Source organism: Mycteria americana, chromosome 3 (assembly GCF_035582795.1).
Source record: "Mycteria americana isolate JAX WOST 10 ecotype Jacksonville Zoo and Gardens chromosome 3, USCA_MyAme_1.0, whole genome shotgun sequence".
NCBI classification, from domain to species: Eukaryota; Metazoa; Chordata; class Aves; order Ciconiiformes; family Ciconiidae; genus Mycteria; species Mycteria americana.
The window spans coordinates 73,960,887-73,981,182 of NC_134367.1; the positions used below are offsets into that span (position 1 = coordinate 73,960,887).

General features: G+C 42.6%; 1 protein-coding gene across 3 annotated transcripts in view; it reads right to left on the minus strand.

Annotated features, from left to right (window-relative positions):
- The window catches only part of LOC142408474 (SAM and SH3 domain-containing protein 1-like), a 584,518-nt gene that overhangs the window by 194,507 nt on the left and 369,715 nt on the right, over positions 1-20,296 (minus strand). The window contains exon 1 of one of the 3 annotated variants that reach the window (XM_075499037.1): positions 5,478-5,647. The exons of the other annotated variants lie outside the window; for them this stretch is intronic. Within the exon in view, the coding sequence (XP_075355152.1) occupies positions 5,478-5,522 (45 nt within the window). The 5' untranslated portion in view covers positions 5,523-5,647. Of the gene's footprint in view, positions 1-5,477; positions 5,648-20,296 lie in introns of those variants that run through there. 3 annotated transcript variants of the gene reach the window in all.

A 20,296-nucleotide genomic window follows, 5' to 3' on the forward strand; every position in this document is an offset into this window, starting at 1 on the left:
AGGTTTAGACTGGATATTAGGAAATTTTACTTCACTGAAAGGTTTGTCAAGCATTGGAACAGGCTTCCCAGGGAAGTGGTTGAGTCGCCATCCCTGGAGGTATTTAAAAGAAGTGTAGATGTGGTGCTTAGGGACATGGTTTAGTGGTTTAGCAGTGGACGTGGCAGTGCTAGGTTAACGGTTGGACTTGATGATCTTAAACATCTTTTCCAACCGAAACGATTCTATGATTCTACGTAACAGTAAATGCTGTTAGAAAGTGTGATCACTTCTATTCATAGCCACCTTTCAATGCACTCTGAAGTCGGATGAAATCCAGTGGGTTTTATTTACCAGCAAAGCTTCATGGCAGATAAAGCATCAGCTGCAAGAAACCTGCAATTCTTTTTTGCTAATGAGCATTGTTAGATTATTGTGTGACAGGAAGAATATGCCTGGGGAATACTGCCCCTGAACATTTCATCCTCCCTGGAATATGCTTTAGCAAGATAAGTCATAATAAATATGGTGTGCCAATTGTTTAACCTATTGGGAAAGAGCAGGTACATGAACAACTCGGTGCAAATGTGAGAGTACCTGCTGACAGGCACAGACATGGTTTAAATGCCATTCCCAATCAGAGCACTATAGGTAAAAGCCAGGCCTGTAGCCCAATTGTATAATACCTGGAAATTAGTCTCTTGGTGTTGACAGGAATGACTGACAATGCTAAGTCACCTCTTACAACGCCCGATACAAAAATTCAGGAATTATCAAAATGGCCAGCAGAAAGCTGCAGAAAAAAAGGAGGCTCCAACAGGCAACTGGTAGGAGCCCAAAATGACTGATGCTAGCTGAGAAATGCAAAATGTATCTTTGTAACATGGAATTCCAAACTTTAAGCATTCTGTCAGTGAAGGTCATGAAGCAACCCACATTTTAAAGGTCTAAAGACTACCTGGTTTATTCTTCCAACTAGAAACTTCTAATTTATTGATTAAGAGAGTCAACTGATTTTTCTTTGAAAGGGGTTAAGAGCATGACTCATATTTTCATTTTGCTGAGCACCCAACCAGAATGTTCTTCCCTCCTCCCTTTTGGAGAGCCATCATCAGACACAGCTTCTCTATCTGCTCCCAGACTCCCAAACCAAGCTGTCAAATCTCTCTCCATTAGCTAAGCATATAAGAAAAAAGCTCCAACAGTTTCCAAAAGGAGAATGATAGACAGGATGTTGAGTGGTAAATGAGGATATTTGGAATACATCTGTGGACATATACTTTGTCATTCGCTAGTCAGCGCATCTCCAGCTCAGAGGAATGGATTCTCTTACGCAGCAGCAGCTGTTATTGTTTGGATTGTAAATAGTCATAAGCCATATGGCATGGCAGAAGAAAAAACTTCACACTTTCTCACATGGACAAATATTATTATTGCAAAGCATAAACACATCAATATATGTGTCTTTTCTCTGGGGAAGCATATAGCCTTCAACCTGATTCTAAAAAAATTACCAGCTTCCAGATGAGCAGATTACCTGTAAATACCGGGTTTGGATTTTCAGAATTTGGATGACTTGACAGAGAACAAATGCAGGTGTGCAGTAGATACAGTGCTTTCAGTTCCACAGATGGGATGAAAAAGAAATGCAAAAACAGAGATAGTAAAATGGGAATGAAAATTAGGAGGGGGGGGGAGGAATTTTCCATGATAGTTGCATATAGAATGTATTTCAGTATCTTTTGCTATCTACTACCTAACTACACCAAAAGCAGCAGGACTGTGGCATATCATACAAATGGATCAGCAGTTTCTTCACGCACATGAATTTGAACTTTCCACCTGGTCAGTGATGGGTAAAGCATTTCAGATGTTGGTGGACTGTACGTAGACAAGAACAGGCCTCTCAAAAATGGTGGGACCTCTGCTTGGCAAGGGAAGCTGGCTACGATCAGCATTTTAGAACTTGGAACAAGGAGAAGATGCAGCCCACTCCCTTGCTGCGCCTGAGCTTGCAAATCAGGCTTTCCCCCCTCACACCTGAGACTGCAGAAGACCTGTTGAGTTCAGAAGAAGGGTTGCTTTCTTTTTAAAACATGGTTTCTTCAGTGTTCTTTAACTTTATGTTTAAAACCTACTGGTGCTTGTATTTATGTTATTGCTAAAGCACTTTTTAGCTTGTCTTTTTACTTTAAGCACTTCAATAAAAGGGAAGCCTGATCACTCTTTCCATTGTATGGTGAAGCTGGCAACACGCACCCTTAACTTACAGTTTTGCAGAGCCAAGTTTCTGAACTACATTCCAAAAATCTTAGCAGAGTGACACTGCACTTGCCAATTGCACACACTTGCACATCCTAGTCCTATGGTTGGGCAGACCCCATACACCCGTGACCTGGCAATTAACAGTTCTTCTGTTACACTCTCCTCCTCTCAGCCCATTTTAAACACTGCATTGACACCAACTGGCACGCCACAGCAGTTCTGAATTTACATGAAGAAAAACCCCTTCACTAACAGATTTTGTTGGTGACTAGCTGCACCCCAAATGAAATGCTCCAGCAGACGATAAGGATGGCGGGGCACTCCTGAGCCCACGAGAGTGTTGCCCAGGCTCAGGACGCCGGCAGCCACGAAGGGAACTCCAGAGACCTTCCACAATCATCAGCCCTTGTTGAGAGTCACAGTTCAAACCTGACCCATAGATACAAAAAGAGGCAGCAAATCAGCATCTAACAGAAACCGAGAAAAAAAACCCCAATCTTTCCACAGGATTTGGTTGCCCTGCATCAAACAGCCATTTTGTTCTAATGACCTCCCTCTCCCCCAGTTTTCAGTGTAAGATGACTATAGGATTAAACACTGTCCTACCACTGTTACACCTTTTACCCTGACATCATTAGCCACATTCTGGTTATCATGTATTTCTTTAGCAAAACTCAAAACTGGAACTGAGGTAAGCAAAGTGCCTGTGATCAGGAGAATGGGTCCACTACTGTCTTTGAAGTGTTAGCATGCCTCAGAGGGTTTTCTTCTTTTTATCTTTCACCCAGGACATGGCTCAGTGGAATGATCCAATGTGGACCAGCTATCCTGACTCACTCCCATCAAGCTCGCTAGATAACCCCATCCTCAAGACACATGGGGAACCAGCTCACCAGCTTCCAGCGCTGAGATACTCTGCAGAGCAACTTGAGAAACCCTTCCAGACCTCAGCTCCGCACAGCAGCGTTACTGCAAACCTCACTAGCAATGCGGACACCAGCATATCTTCTTTGTGACAATCAGCTGGCTTCTTCCACAGGAATGCAATGTATTTGCTGTTGTATTTTGAAACGACAACCAATATTCCCAGGCACCTTTCTTTTAAAATCCTTCCTGAAAATTACAGTATTCACACAACCATAGCCCTATTTTTCAAAAATCATTTTTTCCTCCTTTGGACATCTTAAATTATTAAGCAGTGTTCAAGTGCAAAAAACAATGAGAAAAATTGCATTATCCTACAAGCAATGCTCTGTGACAAGGAAACATTAGGAAACATGGGCACTTATTTGAAAATTTGATTTCAAGATGTGGGAAATCCCACAGACAGACGTTTTCATTGCATCTTCTTCACGAAGTGTTTATAAAGCTCGGCTCTGAGCGCAGGGCTCTGCTCTTGGCAGAGAGAGCTCTCCTGAGAGGAGACTACAGTCAGGTGAAGATGGAAGTGCTACTATCCTGGGAGAAAGGCAGTAAAAAACCCCAGTCACTGCAAAAAAAGAACAGACTGAGTTGCTCTCTCCATTTCAGTTTTTAAGAAATGTTTAAACCAGTTAGCAAATCACAAAGGAGAAACATTTCCAGAGTCACCACTGGACACAAGCTCACCTGAAATAACTAAATTGCAAAGATAACTTCCACGCAGGGGAACCTGCTCCATATGAAAGTTCAGACAACCACAGAGGTTGTCTTTACCCACAACACTCGTGGTTTACAACCAGACCGCAGGATCACAGCCTAAAGCTTCAACAGGACCATCATTTCCACTTTCCTGCTGTCACGAGCTAACGATGTTTGTACAAATTATATATACAAGATAGCAAAATGAAGAACTTCATAGCTTGCAAACTTGAACTAAATTATATGGAAAAAGATTAGCATAACTCCTACATGTCTAAAATGCAGGTTGTTTATGTACTCCTGTGTTTTCAGCAGTTGGACAGCCAAACAGTTACTTTAGTTGCCTTTTTTAAAACAAGGAAATACAAATAAGCCCTCGCAAATTTGAACATGTTTTATATTAATTACTCTCTCCCAACTGCAGTGCTGCCTATGGAGGAACGACCTACAGATGGCTGAAAGGTGTCACGGAAGACTAAACACACCAAATGAGTAAGAATCATAGCAGCGCAACGACGGAGACAAAAATTACTGGTATTTTAAAAATATGGAAACCGAAAGATTTGGGGAGGGGGGTACTTTACTACACGAATAAAGTACAATTCACTTTGTAAGCAAGTATAGTAAAATTGGTTGTACGGTGGCTTCCTCAAACTCATCTAAGGCTGCCTGTGGCGGTGCCCGAGACGATAAGCCAGACGCACTGATTATACGCTTTACCAGCTAGATCACACTGCCTCTCTCCCTCAGAAAAAAAAGTGTTCCTTAAGTTACTTTAGAAAACCTCCAGTTGATTTTTTCTTTTCATCAGGCCAATATGAATGTCCTGATTACCATCAGCAACAAGAGAAGGCACAATAAAGTTTACTTGTCCTAACCTGCAGCTATGCATATGGTTACCTCCCTATACTTAAGCAGCATTATTTTGTCTGGCCTTTTTACTCTTATGAGCAAAACTCGGACTTAAAAAAACCACCCTCGCTCTTTGGATAAAATTGATAATTCAATGACTGAAGTATTATTCGTATTCTAATGGCAAAAAAAGACAAAAAGACACAAAAGAAAATGGCTACTTACAGAACATGCAGAATACAGTTAATACAGAGAATGCAGTTTCCAGAAAGAGAACAATGATAATTAGTCATTTAAAGAGTTTTCACCCATCTGAAATAAAATTAAGTTTTGATTTTATTTTTCCTTTTTTTAAAGTAAAAAAAACCCACAACCCTCTCTAAATATCTAGATAGCAATACCACAAATGATTTTGAAAATCTTTACTATTATGTCAAAAGCAGCTGCTTAGACAAAATGCATCTATTTAATGAGCTGACATGTTTCCCTTTCAGAATTCAGATGAACTAACTGTGAATCAGATTTGTAGCTCGATATTAAAAGAGAATTCACATTCCACTTTCCCATGGAACACGACAGCAAGCGTGCCTGTTAGTGTCTCACCCCTTCTTTAATCAATATGTTATGTTTTCCACTTAATAAAAACCATATAGCCCTACAGTCAGAATACCAAAATCACTTCCATCTTAGTTTTCAGAAACTGCTGAATAAAACTCGGAACAAAAATAATCCCTCCTTCCCCACTCATATGGTCTACTCACCATCACTTTATTCCAAAACTCAGCTTCACTTGGAAAATGATCCATAACAATGAAATTATTTCTTCCTTGTCAAAAGTATCGCTCCAATCATTTAAATTACTGAACGAAGAAAAGGAAACATTGTGCTCTACAGAGCACTCTAAACACACACTGTTGTTTTTGCTGATGCAACGCGGCTTCTAAGCAAACGAGTTTGCAAGCAAGCTGGGTAGTGGCATTTTCCTTGTGATTCAAAAGTAAAGTATGCCTCAGCTAACTGAATGCTTGCACAACGTATAATAAAGGAACTCAAGGATTCATACATGTCTCTAACATAGCCATTTGTAAAACTTCAACTCATATTAACATCTATAACTCCGCCACACCTCAAAAATGACGTGCCAGATACAAACTTTTACTGGGTGCTATGTGCAGCCAAGAGAAAGATAGCTTCAAGCCAGAGGCTTGTATTTAAAAGTCTCTGAAGTGTAAGTCCCCAAGGTGAATGAAGTTACATTCTGTGTATAGAATGTAACTGTGGATTCATGCTTGCTACGTATATAAATATCATAAAGTTCATCATAAGCTACACGTTAAAAACATCCAAGTCTGCCACAATGCATTACTGGATTAATGCACAAAACTATTGCGATAGGAAGAAGTTACAAAAACATATTTAAATGTGCTTATAATTGCCACTTTTAACAATTAACCCCCCTCCCCTCCCCAAACTCCAGGAAAAGCACAGAAGAATTTGCAGTGCGTTTTTTGAGAAATGGGGATACAAGACCCAGGGCCAATCTAAATGCTGCGCCTTCTTTTCCATAGACATGCAGACCTGTTTGTGCCCTGAGAAGAGAGGCTGAAGGTTAGTAACAACTCTCTGCAGTAGACTGAAAAGGGGGAAACGGATAACAACCTAATGACCGTCTGCTAGCTGAGAGACTCCAGTGGAAGATTTGTCATTTATTTCATCTGCCTATCTTAAAAGCTTTCGGCCAGCTGCCTTCACAGGTAAACCTTGTGAAGGTTCAAAATCTTCAAAGTCCCAGACTAAAAATATCACTCCAAGCAAATAAATGCTGTTGCAGACCTTTACATGACCATCAAACCCTCACCAGATTCGTCAGATAACCCTTTTTTCTTTGCAAGCTTTTGCTTTTTCTGACACATTGAGGTCTGAGGTAGTATTCACTCTACACTTCTTGACGTTTCTGAATGAGTTGGGACCACTGCATGTGCTGCAGCCCTTACTGCCTTGGATATGGCTGAGGCAATCTAGACGAACGTTCTCCACAGCTCCAAGTTTTAATATTTAAAAGCTTTTGTTTTCTGCCAAGCTCCTATCTTTAACATCCTCCTGTCTTTAATGTCTTCCCCTGACACCCTTGCTGTGCTTGCAGGCTCTTCTTGTAACTACGAGAAGTGGACAGGCAAAACCAAGTAACAACACTCATGGAAGCGGGTGCGCGTCCCGGGGGAGCCCGAGCACCCCCTGATGGGGCTGGGCCACCGGAGGGGCGGGAGGCAGCTGGGCCAGCCCATCTCATGGGTGGTTCATGCTCACGGCCGGAGAGACCCCTCAACAGCTGGGGTGTGAAACACCTACCCGGCGGTTTTCTGCTGGGTAACATAGCAGTAATGCCATCGCCCCATTAAATCATTTAAAATGTAGGAAAAGCCTTCCACCTTCTTACAGCTAAGGAAATTCTACCTATATATGTAATACTTAATAATGTAATACACATATAGTAGCGTAATATCTACGCTATTATAGCCTGAACCACTTACGCACTTTCAGACAGCATTTCATTAGATCAGTGGGACAAAATGGAAGGGAGAATAAAAATGCCGTGTCTTCACCCAATAGTCGCCCAGGCTAGTAAAACATCCCCGCTGGACTCTGACTGCACACTTTGGCCTGGGATAGACTTGTGCTGTTGAACACACCGATGAACACTTACAATCCAATGATCTGATTTCAGATTTCCCGAGTCTATGCCATCCCCAAACAATGTGGGATAAATTTAGATGCACCTTTAATCAGCACTTATTCCCAGATAATCACTTCAGTGTTCTACTTACACAAACAAAATGAAATAAAACAGGATGCCGATCATCCTGTATCTGTCCAGAAATAAGTAATTGCAAAGGATGTTGTTCAGCACTAAATCTATTATTAGTGCTTTTCAACCTCTTTGATTTGCAAAAACTAGCAAACTGTTCCTTATTGCCATGTATGTTTATCCTGCTTTATTCTGTGAAACCTGCAACTTGGCAAATTAATGTAATTCTTCTGGCATTTTGTGGAACATAGGCATCTTTGTCCTGTTGCAAAGGATCCTTAACCCTCTGGGCTTTCCAGTTACAAGCAGGATGTCTCCGATACTTTAGCTGTTGTTTTGAACCATGTACATTGAACCCAGTGGGTTGGAAATATGTCCTGTCGCTGAGCTCCACTGTAAGCTCTAAGGAATTTTCGTGGATCCATTACTTTACCATGATAATGTTACTTTATTTTACTTAGGCAATTTATTTTGAGGAGCATTTGAATCTGTGTTATGAAATTTAATTTAGACGGAAAATTACCTCAGATTAGTTCTTTCAAAAACTAGAAAACAATTTTGACAATTGGAAATACTGTGGTGAAAAACTGCAGTGAAAACTCTAAGTGACTAACTCCTTGGTTTCAAACTAGTATTTGGAGGGGGAGGGTGAAAAAGAAGAGCAAAGGGCGAGCGATGGCAGCTTTGCATTACTGGATCCTATAAGCAGGAACTTGGGATAGAGATGGCAAGGAAAACCACAGAGGTGAAATGGCACACAGTAGAAACCAACTTTAAAAGCCTATTTTTTTCATTTTTCTCCCTTGATTCTCATGCTACACAGCATAAAATCTTCCATCAGGATCATAATAAACATCTATCAAAGATCTTTCTCTGCTACCTTAACAGAAGGCCAAATAATTCAGAGACCAGTTGAAGTTCAATTACATTTTTCTGCAGTAAGCCAGAAAAAGGTGAAAAGTAAATCACCTTTATGTACCCTTCCTGAAGTTCTTTTATATTGATCCCCCCAGAAAACATGTTCTGAACACGTCCATCATCTAGCTCCATGCTTCTGCCTGTACCAGGCAGACCCCCACCCCACTTTATGTTTTAATTTCAATACCTATGTAAATAGCTCCATTTTAAAATCATGCACTTGTACTAATGTCGTATAAATATTATTCCTCAGCGCTTCAGCACACTTTACCTGCTTTGATTTGTAAGAGAGATTTCCAAAGTTTGGTTTCTGTAGCAATTGCAAGTAGATTCTGTTTTTAATGACCTACTTCTGAAGCAGACCTCGGTACCACAGTCACATACTAATGGGCCATCTCTTCTCTCTCAGCCGTGGAAGCGCAGCAATTCACCCCAGCGAGGGGTCGTCTTTACGTACCGGTGTAACGCTGCAGATCTCCCTTATCCTGTGGGCGATTAGGACAGCCCACTGTGGCACTACTGTCCCAAATATGACATGCATATGTGTCTTTGTCCCCACACTTAAAGCACGCTGTTCTCCAGCATCTTCACGCTATTCTCCATCCATCATCTGACAAGGCAGAGGAAGATTTCACTTTGGTTTACTGGGTGAGGTCTGGCTTTTGCAGCATGAAATAAGGCTGCAGATCAACTTTTATTGACTAATGAAGTCTTACACTGGCACAGAAGTCCATCAGCCCGAATGTTACGATCTAAAGTGAAATTATTCTAACCGCTGACACAAGTATATGCATTGGCTAATATGACAGTTAATCACTTTGGACTTCACTAAAAGCAAATGACATGCTCTTGGAAGGCAAGCAGCTAACTTGCAGCAGAGGTCTATGTCCCCTACAGCTCTTTGGAAAAAAACCCTGATCGCCAACAAAACTATTTTTAACTGCTCCACAAGTATTAACAAAACTGAGATTATTACTGTAGAAAATATCCTGCCTCCTATTCCTACCCCACTGTAGCCTCTAAACTTGCTCACTCAAGTTGTGACCAAGTATGGCTTTTAAACTGGTGGCAACTAGCACCACGAATATTTCTAGATTCGTGATCAAGATCAGTTTATAATCCGGTCAAGCTGAATACGGATTATAAAAAACTTAAAAGCACACGTTATTGCACGTACCAACCCAACCACGCTCCCATGCTGGGCACAGGCGAAGCCTCTAGTGGACACGGCGATACCTAACACTGTCATTAAAAACAGCTGGACGAGAGCTTTGCCATACACGTGTGACCTGCCAGCATCTTGGTTCCTACTTGCGACTGCCTATTTCATGACCGCTGATCATACCCCTCAAACAGGGCTTGATGAAGTTATATTCCAGGACGTGACATTGGTAGTTTGATATTCTTTGTCTCAATGGCCTTCAGCAACTTTCAAGCTAAGGAGCGCTGTGTACCAGGAGTCTGACTCGAATGAGCAGCATCAGAAACCTGGCATACTCCTTCTCCCACTTCATGCTCGAATGAGTGCTGTCAGGTCAAAGCCTTATCTGCAGCAATGCAGGATGCATCTCACTACGTGATGTGGAGAGGAACGTGAGGCACATTGTGGCCCTCACTTCACTCAGGTTTGTAAGAAATGCCACTTCAGAGAGGAAGAGATTACCTATTTGGAAATTATATAAAGCGGCTGAACCCTTCCAATGTACGCTTTAGGGGAACTATAACATAAACACAGAATATTGCACAGTAAGAAGTGAAAGCACAACTGAAAGATTCATAACCTGCAACATTAATTTAATAATCAAGCCCTTATAAAATAACATCTAACACCAGCTGACACTGGGAGCTGACGGTACCTCCCCAGTCAGTGCTAAATAATGCATCCATAACAATTGCCTCTCACTTGATTATGCTAATGTAGTTGATAGTAGTTGCAATTCAAAGATTATTGAAGTCAATGAGTGTTCTTCATTAATGCCAATGGAATCTGGATCAGACTCATCAAGTTAAAATATGAGAGGAGCTAGAAGTGTAGTCGGGGCATAAGCAGCAATGATAGTTGTAGACCTTGGATATTAAGTGTTATTGTACGCTCACTATGTACCACGGTAGAAGATCCTTGAAAAGAGTTATTTTGGATTGTTTGTGGCAAAGCTAAGTGGTCAAACACAACCCTGCTATAAATCCCCACTGTTATCTGTGCACATGATCTCCTTTTGACACTCCAAAATACCCTTTGGGTCGTGAAATACCAAGAGAGTTTTGATCATAAAATCCTACAGTTCTGAACTCTAAGTAAACTCTCCATACTGGATTCAGTTTTACAGCTGAGATTCTCATTACATGAAATGGTAACAGTTCTAACTACGAAGTCTGAAGGGTGAGGGGAATTCTTGTTTCTGTTTATTACAGAGCAGTACATGAGGATACAACAGAAAGGACTCTGGTAATTGATAAAATAAAGAGGAAAAGAGGCAGAAACGTCTCTAACAGTGACTCCAAATGCAAACTATATAGTAAATCAGTAAATCTGGACATAGCTGCGCTAAGGGAACCTTAAATTTTGCCATTTGTCCTTGCTTGTTTTGCTACAGAGATTTGTAATGATCAGGACAAAATTTGGCTAGGAAAAGCTTTATCACCCCTTTACTGCATTTTCCTCAGTCCTCGTTTTCATTCATTTAAAACACTGAAAGAGCATGAAGACTTCAGAGGGGTTGGGACACTAAATGAGGACGGTCAAGTTCATGGAAGATTTGGGAATTCAAAGCAGAGGTCAGCATCTTCACCCTCCGGGAACCCCTACACAGGTCTTCAGCATCAGCAAGTACCAAAACTTTGTCACGTTCCCAGATACTTCTGCCAAAATGGAGGAGCAAGGAAATGCTGCTTTTAGTTTTCTAATTATTTATGTTTTTTTCCTCTCCTTCCTCCTCCTTGCAGGAACAATGCTGCCTTTTGAAATCAGGGTGACAGGAAGAGTTCCCATTGCTCTTTTCCTCTTTATAGATCCTGTAACAGAAAACCCTGGTATGAATAAAAATCTGCAGTAGCAGGTGTCCTTTCACTGCTGAAACGAAGCTGGGACATCAAGATCAACTCCTATGGGAGGTGTGAGAAACATTTAAGAAATATTGCAAGCAGAGAAGCACAAAGGCATTCCCCTGGATCAGATCTACGGTCTTGGGGGCTGCAAGTTAGAGGTAGCAGATGGTGTTGCTCTCCATCTGGGGCCAGCCTAACTCCAGACACTTAACTGTGCACACACATCCCATCCACAGATCATGACACTTGGACACTAACACGAGCAAAGCAAGGGTTTGTGTGGAATGAAGGAGTGCACAACAAAATATTCCGTTTTAAAAATGCATTTTTAGCTTCTTTCCAAGGAAGTGGCTCAGTATTTCTTCCTTAGCGCAGTTCACTATCTTGGAGGAGACTGACAACAACAATTTTAAGCTTAAAGACCAAACCAAATCAAAACAAAACAACCTCCACCATCTCCTCTTGAAAATATTTGATGTCTGCTAGCTGCCTTACTTCCATCCACCCTAGGTTTTGTGTACTTAGGTTGTCGACCATATACGCTGTGCTGTATGTTCCAGACAATGTACAGGGAGCGCTGCCGCTCCAGAGGGGGAAGAGAAAACCATTAGGCAGCTCTGCTACCTCCCCAGGAGTGATGCCTCCGCAGCAGGCATCCGTGAAAACTGGGTTTGTGCTTACATGAATTTCTTATACAGCACGTTATCCTACAATTTGCCCATACTGGAAGGTAGGGGACAAAGCCACTGATGCTCTTTGTTCAGGCAGGCCTACCCAGACATGAATATGATGTGTGTTTTGGAAATGACGCACTGAAGGTCAACACCGATTTAAAAAAAAAAAAAGTTACTATCTCATTTACCTAAAAAGACAGAAAGAGAGAGGAAAAAGTTATCTTACTCTGAACTTTCCAGCAGCTCTGTAAATGACGTTGTTCATGTTACTGGCTTTCTACACAACTTTCTTACCTGTTAATAGGAGACTACTATCAATTATTAGAGTTACTATCCTAAATCCTAGAAGCGAAAGTAGTTTTCAGTCAACAGATCTTTACTGGAAACCAAAAGAAGCTGATTTGTTCTTGTATAAAGTCCCCCAGTAAGCAACAGTAAATGACGCTCTTCCTCCCTCCTGTTTAGACTTTCAAACAGAGGTTTTTAAACATCATTTTCTTGTGCAGCACCATTTTCTCTCCATCTATGGCAGACAGTCCCTGTGTTCAACTTAACATAGCAACCTGACAGCATTTATAGCACAAGCTAGACTGCAGCAAAGACCGATATGATTACCTGTCAAAAATAAGCCAGAAATATATAAAGTATATAAATAATCAGCAAGATATTTATCAAACTCCTTGACAGTACTATATGGAGGATAAGTCAGGCTTTGATAGTTGATGAGAAAAAAATGTCCAAGGCTAGAAGTCAGTATAGTCCCAACCTGGCTCTTGGCAAAAGAGGTGGTTGCCTCCCCATCCCTCCCCAGCACACAGCTTTAATGGAACAATATTTAGCAGTATTGTTGGTCAGCCTCATACCTCATTATCTATATATAATATCCACAGATGCTTTGATAACTAAAAATGGCACCCCCCCCCCCAATTACTGTCAATTGATTAACATAATTTGCATAAGTTGGAGCTTTCTCAAAGGTATATAACCATAGCTTTCTCTTTAAAGGTTCAGCTCCGGCAAGCATGTTATTTATGAGAAGCTCAGTTTTCATGAACAATATAATCATGTTTTAAGTACTCGGGGTCACAGAGACGGGACATAAAGTCTGATGCCTAAAAGATATAAACTTAATAAGGTAAATAAAACTGGTTTTTAAAATATCTGCATTAGCAATGGGGAAATCAAAATCTCTTAGCACCAGTGGGTCCTTCAGCATTTTGTTTATATCCACAGTTCTCTGTCATAGAACACAATGGACTCAGTTGCCTCATCTATTTGTGTCCAGAATATCAAAAACAACCCCAAATTTTCCCTGTCTTCCAATGTGCTGGGTTCCATTGATTTCAGAAAGGTAGTGTGGCACAGCAGGAAAGCACACGACGAAACAACTTTTCTGTGCGATAAACAGACTACTGATCTTGCAGTGGTTAATACCAAAACACAATGCAAATGCTAGCAGCCTTACAGTAGTGATTTCGGATATGAAGTGGCTGTAAATGGCAAAGAAATCTGTAGTTTCAAATCTAGGCCTTGAAAAAAGCCAAAGGCATAACTTCATTTCAATGAATAAATACCAGATAATTTGAAAGAACAGTTTGAATGGCTAAATTATTTAAGACACATCATCATCCTTATCAGAAATATTTCATTTTTGGAAAAAAAATGCAAGTAGAATTATGATTATTTTTCAAATATCAGACAAAATATCAGCTCTTTCCCCTGTATCATGTTTAAGTTGTGATCTTGTACATAAGCAAATCATGCTTTCCCTTCTTCTTTGGCCTGTTTAAATTAAGTTGTCCTATGGTTTTCTTCCTTTTGCCTTCATTTTGTTGGGGTTTTAGGCAGGGCGGGGAGTAAGAGGCTGTTTGGTATGGGCTTTTTCAGCAGACACGGGGTATTCCTTCAGCAAATGTTTACTTCTTTTGAAATACAAAAGCAAATGACAACGCCGATTCCTCCCGTTACTGATGTTGCGGGAGACCCCAAAAGCCCCCGATACCACCCCACAGTGGGCAGCCACAGAGCACGCCCCCACACCTCCCCACTGCACCCACAGACCCCTGAGAGCTGCAGGGAGGGCCGGGCCAAACCCAGGCAAGCTTTGGCCAGCTTTCCCCTCCCCAGGCAATTAATAACGAAGACCCCCAACCCAATCGCAGCCCCAAAGCCCTACCGTTTAAACCCAAGGGCCATTTTGTGAGTGTTCTTTTTCTTCTATTATTTTCTTTTTTTTTCGGCGGGGGGGAGAGGTTTGGTTTGGGGGTTTTGTTGTTTTTTTGGTTGTTGTGGGTTTTGGTTTTTTTTTTTTTTTTTTTTTTTTTTTAATTAGAGTGAGGAGGAGTGCTACAACCGGCAGCGGTACGGATAACCCAGCGAAACCCAGCGGGCTCCCGACCCCGGGCGGCCACCTCGGCCAGCGCCGGGACCCCCCCGGCCGCCCCCAGCTCCGGCCCGGCCCGCCCCGGCGCGGCGCCCGGCGGCGGCCGCTAGGTGGCAGGCGGCGCTCGGTAAGGCGCCCGGCGGCAGGGCGGGGAGGGCGGCGGCGAGGGGACGTGTTTGGGTAAAACTTGCTACAAAACTTACCCGTGGTCTCGCAGATCCGTGTTTATACCCGATATGGCTGTAGAAATACCGCCTTTTTTTTTTTTTAATGTTATCAAAGCAAGTTTTGAACAACTCGCCCCCACCGTCCCTGTTCAGCCCAACGCAGAGAGCAAGCAAGGGAGCTCCGTCACCGATGAAATTGCACAGAGAGAAATCCTACGAAGCATTGAATATATCGTGCGCTTTCCCCCAAATAGCTACGACGGCAGAAGCGTCTCAGATTTTATGCACATTCGAATAGTGCCCGTGGGATTGGAGGCCCAGTCTGACTTTGCCACTGTCCTGGTTTCGGCTGGGATAGAGCTGATTTTCTTCCTAGTAGCTGGTACAGTGCTGTGGTTTGGATTTAGCATGCGAATAATGTGGTAACACGCTGATGTTTTGGCTGTTGCTAAGCGGTGTTTACACTGGTCAAGGACTTTTCAGCTTCCCGTGCTCTGCCGGGTGCACAAGAAGCTGGGAGGGGGCACAGCCAGGACGGCTGACCCCAACTGGCCAAAGGGCTATTCCATACCGTAAGGCGTCATGCTCACTATATACACTGGGGGGAGCTGGCCGGGGGGCAGCGAGCGCTGCCTGGGGACAGGCTGGGTGTGGGTCAGTAGGTGGTGAGCAACATAATGCAGCCCTTGTTTTGTACACTCTTTTATCATTATTATTATTATTGTTTTCTCTTCCTCTGCTGTCCTATTAAACTGTCTTTATCTCAGCCCACAGGTTTTACTTTTTTTTTTCCCTCCAATTCTCTCCCCCATCCCACTGGGGGAAAGGGTGAGCGAGGGGCTGCGTGGTGCTTAGTTGCCAACTGGGGTTAAACCACGACAGCCACCCTGGGTTGCCTCCTCACAAAAAAGCAACAAAGATCCGCCAGTGATCTGAAAGGACACAGCACTGTTTTGCTTTGCATGTCAAAAGAAACAGGAATGAACTATTCCTCCTGAAAATAATTCTCTGCAGAGTAAGACTAAAACAAAAATGAAAGGCATACTCAACCAGAGACAGCTTTTAAGAGAAAACAGAAGTGGGTGACTTTCAGCCAAGTGCTGCCCCCCCAGAGCTGCTCACTAACCTGGGGAGGGAGGGAAAGCCAGCCAAAGCCTGGATAAGGAAAGGGACTTGACCCAGCAGTTCCTACCCACTAAGCACATCTCCATCACCCCGTCCAGTGTTCTGACCAAGGACCCGACCAGACAGGTAGCGCAATCCATTTACTGTTAAAAAGCTACAGCTTGTCTCTCCCATTGCCAGACACCTAACGCTGAAAAAGCGGTATTGCTGGAAGAGGGAACACAGATGATGATAGGTAAAATATTAGCCTATGCCTTCATTTTTATGTCAGGGATATTGTATGCCTACAGTTACGCAAGTAAACACAAATTCTGAAACACAGAAGGTACGTTTAACATCAGCATGTGTTTACGTTCATGTGGGTCTCTTTCTAGAGCGCACAAACCACAGCAGAGCACTTCCAAGCCTGTTGTAGGCCAGGGAAATGACTGCCAGATTACACTGTAGAAATAAATTGCCATCTAACTTTCAGTGTTGCATTTGGATGCCTTTTTTGCAGTTCTTTATGACACAAATTTGAGGCTATATAAAGACGTTTGATTACCCTCATTGTATATCCTTGAGCTAAACTCACAATCTGAATTGTCCCATTTGAAATGAAGTAAAGAAAAGATTGAATAGTAGGATTCAAACAGCTGCTTTTAACACCTGTATAATAGAGTTCCCACATAAGATATGCGCTTTTTTCCCCCTCAGACAGAGATTGGTGTAAGACAAGTAAGAGCAAATTATGCAAGCTGATGAACACACACAAAATATTCAGCAGTTCAGGAACACCCTGCAAAAAACACTAATCAAATAAATAACTCCAGTCCAGACAAGGCCAAGCATGGGAGGCTACATGTGGGTGATGAAGAGATGAAGAACAACCTAGCTTTAGCTCAGATTTAATGTTTCCCACCCCCCCTTTTTTTCTTTTTCGGTATCCAACATTAACATCCAGTGCTGCCAATTTTTCTGAACCTGTTGTTAGCAAACATTGACAGTAACAGCAGTGCCTGTCCCATAATGAACTGTGATATCTTGTACATTGAAAAGTCAACTTCTTTAGAACATCTCTCTCTGAATGAGGTTTGTCTTTCTCCAGCCAAATCTTCATAAGACAAATGACCTGAGAAGTGTTGTGAACCTTCCTGCGTTAAAATCTATTATTTCTTCAGGTTGTAATAATCAGAGGTCACAAGGGTTTTCAAGGGGATTTATCCCTTTTCAGAAAGATACTTTTTAGTGCATTAATACAAACAGAAACCTGCTTTGGGCAGTTAAGGCTCTGGAAGACCGCTCAGTAAGGGAAGTGGAGGGAGGGCAAAGTGGATTTGCTCCAGAAAAGCAGCCTGGCTGGGGAGCGAACAACTTCTCAGTCCTTATCTCCCGGGAAATGCAACGCAGCTGAGATACTGACCCGACCTCTCAGCCTGCACAACCTGCGCAACTCATCTTCTCTGACGTGGCTATCACAACTCGCAACTCTTCCCGGAGCCACGGACGTGCTGCTCCTCACCTTCGCAGGGCACAAATCAAACCGTAGAGAGATCGTCTTACCCAAGACCATAGAGAAAGTCTGCAGCAAAGCAAGGACTTGGAGCCAGGTCACCCACGCTTCCAGCTAGTCACCTCATCCCTTTCCCAGCCTTTCCCTCAGTCAGGAATCACTCTGCAGCCACAAGCAGGGTGGAGAAAAAGAGGGGCAGTAGGGAAGTGGGCTGGTGAGAAACCGAGTTAAGGATCAAACATCAGAAGCCTGCTGAATATTAACAGTTAAACTCATCTTTCTGTCAGATGGAACTGTGAAAGAAAGCTGTGATAGGAGGTTTTCAAAGGCAGCTGGAGCTTATATACATAGGGAAATGATTTGACTTAAGACTTAAAATGTTTATTTTCAGGGCGTTGATGGGAATGTGTGTCCTGCCTAAGGCCCTGGCACAGCTCGGCATTTTTTTTCCACCATGAGCAATGCTGTCCTGAGCATCTCAGATGGCAACCACCTGGCACGCACCAGCTGGCAAATGGCCTCGCTGTTCTTGTATGGCAGCGCATTGCTGTGGTTACTCTGGTATAAACTCCCTGCCCGGGCACTCCTCCTGAAACAAGAGTGACCGAAGAAGGAGTTACACCTGTGTAACTAGAGCAGTTTAATTACACTGGCAAATTTTCCCTGCAGACAAGCACTAAGAGAGCTAATTCTGACTCTTTTCCAGGAGAAAATCACCCCAGATGTCTCTGCACCTTTGCAAAGTCTGCAAGTGCTTACAGTGCCTTCACCTGTAGCAGGAATAACCTGCAACCCTGGACTTTCCAGTTCCTATGAGTTTGGTTCAGAATACCCAAGTTGCCTGTGCTCCCGCTTCTGCAATAAGTATTCTGCATCTCTCAGAATACCGATATTGCTTAAGAAATAATAATTAAAAAATATTACAAGAACTAAAAGGACACCCCCCCCCCCCATACTACATAAAACTCCTAGCACCACATAGTTTGGGAAATGAATGTCATTTTTTCACTATTGTTGTTGTAAAAGGCTTAATTTCATTACCTATTAAAGCTTTTCAGTCCTCCTTGGAGAATTTCAGGAAGCCAATAAAGAAACTAAGCAAACCAACCAAAAGAAGAAGAAACCCCACAGTACCAACGAGGAGCGTGCACGCAGTTTATTAACAGCACGTTTGATGAAACCCACCCCCAACTTCTTCTCTTCCAGCCTGGCACGGGTCCAAAGTAGACGCGACCACAACAGCCTGTGCCAAGCTGTGCCACAAGCTCATTACAAGGGCTCAGCCAGGTGACCCCCCGACACTTCCACTTGTTCCTGCTGCTTTGGAGGAAGCAGACAAAACACAGACCCCCAGACCTTGTGCCTGAAACTGTTCAGCATCTTCCGTCACAATTTTAGGAGCAGCCCAAGCTAGACCTGAAGAAACTTAACGCTGGCTGTCGTACTGACACTAGCATTTAGGTTATGACCTAGGTTTTGACAGCTTCCCAGTCAGCAGCTTCCAAGCAGTGCTGGGCCTGCCCAAAAACTTGAACTTCCCAAATTAGGCACACCAAATGCATCCAAGACCAAATTCAGTGCAATCCCATCGGATTAGGTCCTATCTAATCCTACAAAACAGGTGAAAAAATTCACTTACTTGTATAGTTGCAACTTATTACTAACCAACTCTAAATAGCTAGTAAAGGCTGAGTGAAGGGAAGGTATCAGGTTTTACATGCAATAACTCTCTCAACTGAAATTCAAAGTATGAACCCTTGACCATGAATGTGCGCAACACTTGGACTACTTATCTCAAGTAACAGAGGTATTTGTGGGGGAGAAACATGCCGATTCCCGTACAGCCTAAGAGTCTGAGCAAGTTAAACTGCTTATTCAGGGATCAGAGTTTGCTGGCACTATTCCTGGTTTGAGATGATGGTTTCTGTGCTATGAAAATATAAGTGAATATTTGCTTTCTCTGGAAACTAGTCAGGGTTTGTTGACAGTCTGGTTTAAGGAAGCATTATAGGATCCTTTTCCCTGTTTCTGTGTTTCTTCACAGGTGAAGAAAAAACCTGCCACCACGCAGCCCTAGAAGCACGCTTAGAAATTAATGGGAACAAGCGTGACTAGGGCTAACCTGAAGGAAATGGCAACACTGACTGCACACGCTGTACGCTGACAAAATTACAAGGGGCCTTACATGGAATTATCAAAAACTGCAGAAACACTCAGACTTCGGGCCAAACCATGATTTATACTACAGTAATTCTACTCATTTCATTGGATCATTCCAGTTCCAAAAAAAGTTTATTTTAAGGTTTTTACATTTCTCCCCATCATTATCACTTTCATGCATCTTCCATATAACAGCAACAACTTTAGACAAAAGTCTTAAAGTTCTCAACTCTCTAACATTTTCTTTTCAGAATAAAAACTATTTTGGCAAGAGGAAAAGGAGCTGAGATTTATGGATATAAAGCAATGCCAAGTAAGTATCATCTTCTTATGATGGAAAGTCATTTTTCATGGTGAACAATGGTCAAACTAGACGTTCACCTAGTATTTGTCTTTCCAGGACCAGATGTTCTTGACTTTCTCACAGAGGTTCACTGATGAATACAATTTTCAACATGATGACACTATAGAGAAATGCGAAGTAATCACTGCTTTTGAACACCCTTCTGCTGGTTTTGGCCCTGAACTGGAAGATTAAAAGATTCACCTTGTTACAGCAAGGTGAACAGAGAACGCACGTGCCTGCAGCAGGGAAGGGAAGCAGAAGGGCTGCAACCACAGCCTCTCAGATGCCCCTTTGAACTGGGGAAGGAGTTGCCAAAAAGGAGTAAACAAGCTTAAAACTAACAAGCTCTTGCTGCTGCCACTACACCCTCCACACAAAGATGGGCAACAGACCCTTGTCAGCAGGTTTAGCAAGGGGTGACTAAAGCTGCTGGAAGGAGCCCAGCATGAGCGCAGGCCAAGGGG